General features: G+C 34.2%; 3 protein-coding genes across 3 annotated transcripts; 1 reads left to right on the top strand and 2 right to left on the bottom strand.

Annotated features, from left to right (window-relative positions):
* Positions 1-114: 114 nt before the first annotated feature.
* LOC100114859 (splicing factor 45) lies at positions 115-1,583 on the top strand. Its single transcript, XM_001599777.5, has one exon. The coding sequence runs from the start codon at positions 282-284 to the stop codon at positions 1,431-1,433; it is 1,152 nt and encodes a 383-aa protein (XP_001599827.1). The 5' UTR covers positions 115-281; the 3' UTR covers positions 1,434-1,583.
* A 10-nt stretch (positions 1,584-1,593) lies between these two features.
* Positions 1,594-3,400, bottom strand: LOC116738462. The gene is made up of 6 exons (XM_032595827.1): positions 3,323-3,400; positions 2,957-3,145; positions 2,598-2,887; positions 2,340-2,526; positions 2,123-2,269; positions 1,594-2,035 (listed from the first exon to the last, which is right to left on the bottom strand). The coding sequence occupies exons 2-4, from the start codon at positions 3,039-3,041 to the stop codon at positions 2,344-2,346; spliced, it is 558 nt and encodes a 185-aa protein (XP_032451718.1). The 5' UTR covers positions 3,042-3,145; positions 3,323-3,400; the 3' UTR covers positions 1,594-2,035; positions 2,123-2,269; positions 2,340-2,343.
* Positions 3,401-4,842: 1,442 nt separating this feature from the next.
* Positions 4,843-8,737, bottom strand: LOC100115674 (glucose-6-phosphate 1-dehydrogenase). Its single transcript, XM_001600277.4, has 7 exons — positions 8,533-8,737; positions 7,556-7,644; positions 6,516-6,883; positions 6,076-6,444; positions 5,550-5,988; positions 5,293-5,453; positions 4,843-5,185 (listed from the first exon to the last, which is right to left on the bottom strand). Exons 1-7 carry the CDS (start codon positions 8,576-8,578, stop codon positions 5,125-5,127), a joined length of 1,533 nt encoding a protein of 510 aa, XP_001600327.1. The 5' UTR covers positions 8,579-8,737; the 3' UTR covers positions 4,843-5,124.
* Between the last annotated feature and the right edge of the window lie 542 nt (positions 8,738-9,279).

The following is a 9,279-nucleotide window of genomic DNA, read 5'->3' as shown; positions in this document are numbered from 1 at the left end:
GATTTAAATTGTTAATCCACCTATTTATCGGTATATATTAATTTTAAAATTTGTACAAATAATACTTATCAACTGTCGGTTATAGCTATTTTGATGTGTATATATGTTTGGTTCTCCTAACCTCTTTTAGTGTTGTGAGATGCGGTACATCGTTTATAACCTTGCAGTTAGATGCGTTTTAGATAAAACGTTGTGACAAGCTAATGAAAATTCTATTATGTTAAAAATGAAAGGAATGTAAATAACAACGAAATTTCCGAAATATTTTCATCAGCGCAAAGATGTCTTTGTACGACGACTTCGATAAACATCGGACATCGGAAAAAGTGGCAGGATGGTCATCAGGAATAAAATTGATGCAGACGCAGCTTCAATTAAAGAAAGCTGCTATACCGCACGGCAAGAGAGAACAAAATAAAAAAGCAGCCGCCGTATTGGCACCGGTAATAGATTTGAAGTCTAAGAATCGCGATAACGACAAAGAAGACGAAGTCGGTACCAAGTACTTTTCTGGAAACACCAGTACTTCTGGTGTAGGACAAGAATATGATTGGAATGTAATAAATGAATACGATCCAACATGGCCTAATGAATATGAAAAAGTAGTAAAGGAGTTGAGGGACTTGCGAGATCGAGAACATGATCAGGAGAGTGAGCAACGCAGCACCAAGCGCAGCAGGCGAGAAAATACTCATTTTGAAGACAATCAGTTATCGAGTATAGCTGCAATGAGCAATGAAAGAGATGAAGAACGCACTACTTTTAGAAGTAATCCTGCTGGTGCTACTATAGCCCCACCACCATCTCTGCAGGAAACGCCAGAAGTGGTACCAACACCAGCTCCAGCTCCCCCGCCTCCTCCTCCTCGACCAAGTCTAAACCAAGGATATGCAACATCATCTGTTGCTGCTAAAATAATGGCAAAATATGGATTTAAAGAAGGCCAAGGTCTTGGAAAGAAAGAGCAGGGTATGTCAGTGGCATTGCAAGTGGAAAAAACAAGTAAACGAGGAGGAAGAATTGTGAGCGAAAAGGAACAGTTAATGCCCCCTCCTCAACTAATGAACATGTCCCCTCCTTCGAATTCTCAACAATTTAATCAAGATGAGCCAAGTATTACTGAAATTATGAAATCACCAAGCAAAGTTGTTTTGCTGAGAAATATGGTTGGACCTGGTGAAGTTGATGATGATTTGGAACCTGAAGTCAAAGATGAATGTAATACCAAATATGGTGATGTGATTCGTGTTGTTATCCATGAAGTAATTGATGCTCAGCCAGAAGAAGCTGTCAGGATCTTTGTTGAATTTAAAAGAATTGAAAGTGCTATCAAGGCAGTAGTAGACTTGAATGGAAGGTTTTTTGGTGGTAGACAAGTTAAAGCTGGTTTCTATTCTGTGGAAAAATTAAACAATTTTCAATTATTGGACTAGAAATTGTTAATTGTATAATATAATTATAATTATTATATGTTTATCAATTATAAATTTCTTTCTTTCTAAGAGTGTAAACATAAGCTAATTATTTAAGGCATAAATTTGTTTAAGAAAGGTATTGTAATAAAGTGTCTTCTCAACTTCTAATTACAAGTAATGTTTATTAATAGCACATCAATCTAAACCTTGTTTTGATCAACTTCCTCATGCATAACTTTACATGCATTTTTAAAACTAGAAAAAATCATTATCTAATACTTAAAATCCTTAGAAGGCTTCACATGCTTTGCAAACAAAACAAAACAAAGATTAACTTATGATTTTTTACATGCTTGTATCGGTAGTGTGCAACCATAAAGACAGTCACAAATTGATAGTAAATAACCTAATAAATTATAAATAAGTGCAGTAGGATGTCCAAATGTTTTATAAACATGTATAATGTCATCTCTGAGTTTAGTAATCGTTTTTTCATTGCAGAATAATCTGTCAAATTCTTCACAATTTTGTAATCTTTTAAAAATTAACATCATTTTGTAGCGGGAATTCATCATACATGATATTAAACCATATGTCAATTGCTCTTTGAGTGTTTTACCCTATAAAGTCAATTTTAATAATTTATTTAATTCATACATTTATACAATTCACAAATTAATCGTTTATTATGTATACAGTAAACTTACACACAAATAGTGTACATGCAACATATCTTTTGTCCATTGTTCCTTACAAGCTCGACAATCACAATAAGTATTGAGAATTTTCTGTAATGGCTCTCTTCTTGTTTGATAATCAGTGTTATAAAATGTAAATGTGTGTGACTTAAACAGCTGAAACAAGCATTTTATATTTTCATGAATTAATGAAAATTAAAATTAGAATTATGATAATATTTCTTACCACTTCATTTTTCTTTACAGGCATCAAAGCATAAAATAACATTTACATCATCTGTATAAACAGTTCTCCCATTAGCATCACAATTATGGTCTACTAATGCAGTTACAATTGAAAAAGCTTCTCCTCTATTAGAGCAATAATCAGTTTTACATGTACATTTTGCTTTCCATTCTTTTGAATCTCTTACCTACAAGAAAAAGAAAACCAACTTTTATGTTGAAGATCATTCATCAACAAAGACTAAATGTCTGTACTCACAGGACATAAGCTGCCTCCGACCACTTTAGCAAGTTTTAATAGTAAAGATCCAACAAAAACTACATCTTCATTGCTAGTGAAATTCTGTCCATTGTTAAATTTATAATCTTTTCCAAATATTGTAGTGTATCTCGCTAAAAAAATTAATGTCTTTGCAACAGCATTCACATCGCTCTCTCTAGGCTTTGGAGGAACAAATTTTGTTGTATGGTACACACTATGATATTTATCATTTTCAAATTTACCATCTTTTAAAAAACCTTTTTTAGACTCATCTAAAAATTGTTTCCCTGAAGTGAAACATTTTAATTTTAATAAAAGCAATACATCTCAAATTAGACGATCAATCTGTTATTTACCTGTACATTTATGTAGATCATCTATCTCTTTTTTCAGCTTGTCAAGGCTACCAGTTTCTGCGATCCCTTTGAGTAATGCTCTCATTGTAAATTGTGGTGTTCTCTCTTTTTCAGGATTATCATAAATGATCCTTGGTACCACAGTACATTCAACAAAATGATATTCATTCCAAGCTTTTGATTTACACTCTTCAGAGCAAAACATTATCCAGCAGCAATGGCCACAAGGTATAGTAGCCCATGATAGTTTTAAGCAATGACCACAGTATGCATGATTATTGTAGGGATTCAAAGTATAAAGATATGGTTTTTCAGTAAAAACAATTTCACCAGGTGCAAAATTACGTTTAGCAACTACATGCCTACCATACTTTTCATTGTACTTTATTTCCACAGAATTAAAGATTTCAGAAGGTTTTGATTTTTTCACTGAATTATGATCAACCTAAATTTAAAAAATGTTGCTTACACCTCATGTTTAAAAAATTCGATTGAAATTAACTATCTGTAAATAATTTAACTTTTCAACAACGACTTTCAAATGATCCAAATCCTTTTCTACTCTGTTCAATATCCTGGTAACTGCATTTTTATCTTTATCCTCATCTTTGATTTGACTCAAATAAAACTTTGCTTTTTCTCAAGCTTTTTGGTTTTCAGACGATCCCAAAGCAGTCAAACATTCAGCTTTGCGACTGTACAACTTAACTTTCAAAGCAGTAGATTCCGTCAGCTTTAAAGCTTTTTCAATATCTAATATACTTTCTTTATACTTCTTGAAATGTATCTAAAAGAGCAGATCTGTTACCATAAGCAAGAGCAAGTTCTTCAGAATTATTCGCAGCCATAGCTATACTTTTCGAGTATAGTCTCCATGCTTCTTCATGATTATCATCATCGTGAGGAGTGTTCTTCAAAAAAACTTTATTTCCTTCAGCTCTGGCTTTTTTGGACTCTGAATCTTTAAAGATTGTATTATCGGTATTGACTTTCATCAAACGTTTTGACTCTTTGGACTGAAGCTCTTTGATAATCAACCTTCTTTCTAAATCCATTTTTCTAATTTCTAATAAAAATATATAGATCAGCAATTAATATAATGAAGGTATAAAACACGATATGCGATATACATAATATAAAATGATTATTTTTTAGTACTGTTATATACTTTTTATGAAAGATAAAATAAGAGAAGATATGCATATATTTTGATATAACCTAAATTCAATAGTACGGAAGCAACGATTGTCGATTCGTTTTCATATTACTAATTTATCCTCCTAAATCCTTTACATATTCACACATGCAATTAAAAGAAGCCATAGTTTTTTATGTACGAAGAAATTGTATAAATTTGACTTTACTTACCTTACCGAACACCGGTAGTCGGTACTAACTCTTCAGACAAAAGCCGGTACGACAAATGAGAATAACCTTGAGCGAAAAACAGTCGCGAGTTGCGTCTCTTTGTGTGAAGCTTAGCGGCAAATGCAACAAGTCTCAACTGTTTTTCGCTGAAATATGGAAAACACACTATACCTATATATCTGTATACTATATATGACAATATGACTGCAGCCCCACAATTGTATGTATATATACTGAAACCTATAACACTGCAGTATATGCATATAAACTCGCTATTCATGCCTGACAAATGCCTAACTAGATAAAAAGATATTATATCGTCGTTTTTTCTTGATCATCGTAAAATCTACGATATCTATATCGTGAAAGTATGGTTCGCTTATTCATATATAGCACTAAGACATAGTATTACATTATATCGCCAGAAAATAAAGCGGTTTAGATAACTGCAGTTCTTGCATTATACCCGGTTCCAATATTAACTTACATATATATATTGTAATAAAAAAGCTGAGAATCTTCGACACGAAAATTTATTGTTATAATATGTACAATGTTTACGTTATATAAAGATGGATTCATCACAAAATGCAATAGACTAACATAACGAGTAATAAAATATTTCCAGCTGCAATAAAATAAAAAAATTCATAAATGCAAAATTGCACACTGTATATAGCTTTTACAATTTTTTTTAACTTTTTCTAAATCAGTTACATTTTTTATTTGAGAAGTAATTCACTTGCTAAATAAAAGGTTTCATGTATCAAGTTGAACCTTATCGCAAGAGTTACAATCGATTACAAAAAATCGTTTTTTTTCTCCATTTCATCGGCTTCTACAGGACCAGTCGTGCCAAATCTAGAATCATCAAAAACATAAAGATTTAAATCACGTTTGTCGCATCGAAAGAGTAAATCATTGTATATAGTTTCTGAGAAGCCATATCGTCATTCTCATATTCTTACTTATACTCGATAGGCCGGATCTTCCTGTTTTCAATTTCGTGAAGCGCAGGCGTGAAAATTCGCCAAGCTTCGCTGAGCTCATCGGAGCGCACAAAGTTTAACTGGGTGCCGCGGAAAACGTCGAGAAGCAGACGCTCGTAAGCTCCTGGATTTTGCAGATCCTGCGAAATACAAAAAAAAAAAAAAAAAAAAAAAAAAAAATGCTTTGTCCTTATTTCACATTCAGCTTTAATTATGTAAAATAAGCAATTACTTACGGGATACGCCTTAGTGTAGTCAAAATCAATCGTGATTCTCTCGAGATCGCTCGTGATACCTGGAGTTTTAGAGGTGAGCTTGGCCTGCAAAGCTTCGGTCTTTCCCACGCGACGAATGACCAACTCGTTCCTCTGACTCTGGCCGTCGAAGAGATCGTGGTCAACGTTTTTGTACTGGATGATCACATCGGTTCGGTTTATATTCAGTCCTTTGCCAGCGCGAATGATGAAGGGGACACCAGTCCAGCGCTCGTTGTCGATTTTCAGGACGGTCAAGGCGAACGTCGCGGTGATCGAGTCGTTCTTTACGGTCGGGTCATCTCTGTAGCCGATCCTCTCGCGGGGATCCGCCGATTCGGGATTTGCTACGTACTGACCGATCACGACATCGTCTAGGACAATCGGCCTTGTTTTCTTCAAGAGTTCCACCTTGGCATCTCTATATATAATGTTACACAATAATAAAATTAATCTATATACCGAAATGCGATGGCTTTGAACAAAATGTCTTGAGTTTTCTGTATACCTGATATCATCGGGATCAACGGATACCGGTTTCTCCATAGCAACGAGTGACACGATCTGCAGCAGGTGGTTCTGCATAACATCTCTGATCATTCCGTTGCTATCGAAGTATCCACCACGACCCTCGATACCGAAGTTTTCTTTGAAGTCGACCTCGATCGCGGCGATATTATCCTTGTTCCAAGACGGACTGAACATCCGATTGGCGAATCTGAGACTGAGGAGGTTCTGCACCATCTCGTAGCCGAGGAAGTGATCCATGCGGTAAATCTGGTCCTCGGTGAAGAGTGCTTTGAGATGTTCCGAGAGTTCTTCGGAGCTTTCGGAATCGCGACCGAAAGGTTTCTCCACCACGACTTTGGTAGAGCCTCTGGAATATTGAAAGCGATTTTTCAAATTATTAATGATTGAGTACATCAACGCAAGGTTAACGCTACGCACTTTTTGGCCATGCAAGCTCTCTTGATCTGGGACGCGGTGCTGGGGAAGGTTGCAGGCGGCAGCGCCAAATAGAATATCCGGTTAGCCTCGGTTTCATTTTCTTCGGATTCGCTGACGATCCTGTCAATCCTGTCGTAATCGGTATCGGCATCTCTGCTGCCGTTGATGTACCGGTTTAGCGACCAGAACTCGTTGTAGAGCTTTTCTTCCTGGGGCCTCACCTGGATGAAGGGCGCGACTCTGTCTCTGATATCAGCGATCGTTAGGGCGCTCCGGGCGTAACCGAATATTTCTGTCTTTCGTAGCAAATGTCCATCGCGATAGAGGTACCAAAGAGCTGGATAGATTTCACGCCTTGCGAGGTCACCCTGAAATCAAAGAGGTTGATCATGAAATCCGTTATTGCGATGCATAAATAGAATTTTTTTCAATTTTTTGCATTGTCATTCGTTTTAAGAATGAATATACTATAATGTTATAATGGATGTGATGACATATTTTCTGGTCTACCTAAATAATTGAAAATGATTCAATGTTTAAAAAGCTAGTTTGATGAAACTCAACCAGCTTTAGACTGATGAAATCATTTTATTTGCACGAATGTACTAGCAGTTTTTGCATTTGCATAACGTTTCGCAGACACACCTACTAGTCGCACCTATTCACAATATCTCCTGGTGATCAAGCGTGTAGAAAATTCACTTCTATTTCTATTTCTATTTCTATAAGTATTAAGTAATTTCAATGCGCAGATCTTATACGTAACTAAATGTTGTGTATTCTTGTAAATATGGTGTTGATTGACATTTACCGCGTAAAATAGTGTGAAAAGAATACAAATAGTTGTCAATACTATCACAGTAGAATACGTATTCAAAAATTAACTGCGCACTTTTTTCAGAAAAAAAAAACAAAGCGATAATAGTTTAATATTTACGTGTGTATAATATGTCGTGTAATGTTTGTGAAATAAAATTCTAATCTTATTTGACTTTGAACACAACGACAGTGTCTATTATATTAGAAAGATAAAAACTTACCGAAGCCCCGAGAAGAACAAAAGTATGATGCACTGAATTGTTCCGTGTACTCAATGAATGCGGGACGAAGGCAGAGCATTCAGTCAAGGCTATAATTATTGGGATAATCGTGTTATTAAAAATCAACAATTTTTCTGCGAATCATTCATATTATTTTCAAACGTAAAATTTAGCAAAACGTGTACTAATGAATCACCATATCACGAGAGTAATTCTTACATATTTTTCGTACATTATGTTATGTTCTCGTGAAATTCTTTTCATTTATTTTACAAGAAAAGAAATTGTTTTACTGCTTAACATTTAAAATCGTGACTCACCGTCAAATTTATAATCTTTGTGCTTTGTCCCTGGTAGAAAATTAACGAGTGAAAACCGTTAAAAAGTTAAGTTTAGTTGACCATTATTATCAAATTTGAATGTAAAAAAATAAAGCAAAATATTGCTAATATTTTAGTGATGCGTGTCTATTATACTAACACAAATTGTTTTTTTCCTATTTTTCTTGCATTAAAACATTTGCATGTTTTATTACAAATATTTGGATTTTTCACGATTGCAAGATATTTTTCTATAATTTCTGGATTGTAACAGTCATTTGACAAATTTCAAGCAAATGTTCTGTTTTATCTTGAGTTAATGTGTATATCTATGCATTTATAATGTTTAAACTCTTATTTATTTAAATTGTTAACCACAACTTAGCTAAGTGACCCAAAACTTGGCTTATTAACCGTTAACGTTTATACCAGGGGTTCTGTTACTTTTGTATGCTTGAGAAATAACGCTGTTTTATTTTATAAACACCTTATAGCTCGAAATCCTACAATAAAAATCATACGAAAAATTTTGCGATTGCGTTTTTAACAAATTCATACAACAATAATATTTCTAAGCGCGCATGATTCAAATTTTATCTTTTTTTTAGTAAAATACAATAACGTATTACCGAAATAAAAATTCTGTTATCTTCTTACCTGCAGTGGCCAAGAAGCAGAGGATCAGAACACTTTTGAGAGTCATTGCATCAGATTGCCGAACACAAGGATAAAGTATGATCGTATGTCAGCATGAGCCGTGCGTAGTGAGCCTTTTATATAATCCTTATTGTATTTCCACCTCCCTTCTTTTCAAAAAGAGATTCGGTTTATCCAACTATCTGCATTGACACAGATGCGCATTACGGTCCCAAAAGCTCACTGATTATCGGAACGGCAATATTTGCATTGGGCAGTTCTCGCTGACAGACTTGATAATGGATTTACACTAAGTAAAGAAAGCACTATCCTAAAATTCTCGAAAATTCGATATCTTATGAATTAACAATGTAGATTTATTACTACTGAATGTTCAACGATTTGAAAGACGTCAGCCGAAATAAAATTATTGAACTTAAATAGAAATGCACATTATAATGTGAAGTATTGATCTAAATTTGTATTTAAATTTGATGATTCAAGTAAGATTATGATTTCATTTACGGCATCGATTTATAAGCAGGCTGATGACTTTGCACATATTCTAATTTTTTTAATTTGTTGGAGTTTCGATTATATGAATACTCTATTTCTCTTAGGCAATTTTCATAAACAACTTATATTGCTGGCTTTTAAAATATGTTATGAAAGAAATTGTAATATCTAACAATAAATCGAGTAGCTGCATAAATATACAGATAGCAATAAAATTGACCATTTTTGAGTTTCTTAATTTTTATTAATGCA

The sequence above is a fragment of the Nasonia vitripennis genome, chromosome 1 (assembly GCF_009193385.2).
Source record: "Nasonia vitripennis strain AsymCx chromosome 1, Nvit_psr_1.1, whole genome shotgun sequence".
Taxonomy (NCBI): Eukaryota; Metazoa; Arthropoda; class Insecta; order Hymenoptera; family Pteromalidae; genus Nasonia; species Nasonia vitripennis.
This window is presented reverse-complemented; position numbering and strand designations above follow the sequence as displayed.

What these genes read in the sequence shown, in the direction of transcription:
- LOC100114859 (XM_001599777.5), top strand. Translation starts at nt 282, where the DNA reads ATGTCTTTGTACGACGACTTCGATAAACATCGGACATCGGAAAAAGTG.
- LOC116738462 (XM_032595827.1), bottom strand. Translation starts at nt 3,041, where the DNA reads ATGAGAGCATTACTCAAAGGGATCGCAGAAACTGGTAGCCTTGACAAG. An exon ending in TGATCTACATAAATGTACAG is followed by an intron (nt 2,888 to 2,956) that starts GTAAATAACAGA and finishes GTTTCACTTCAG; the next exon opens with GGAAACAATTTTTAGATGAG. An exon ending in TCGGAGGCAGCTTATGTCCT is followed by an intron (nt 2,527 to 2,597) that starts GTGAGTACAGAC and finishes TTTTTCTTGTAG; the next exon opens with GTAAGAGATTCAAAAGAATG.
- LOC100115674 (XM_001600277.4), bottom strand. Translation starts at nt 8,578, where the DNA reads ATGACTCTCAAAAGTGTTCTGATCCTCTGCTTCTTGGCCACTGCAG. An exon ending in GTTGATCCCGATGATATCAG is followed by an intron (nt 5,989 to 6,075) that starts GTATACAGAAAA and finishes CATTATATATAG; the next exon opens with AGATGCCAAGGTGGAACTCT. An exon ending in ACTACACTAAGGCGTATCCC is followed by an intron (nt 5,454 to 5,549) that starts GTAAGTAATTGC and finishes TGTATTTCGCAG; the next exon opens with GATCTGCAAAATCCAGGAGC.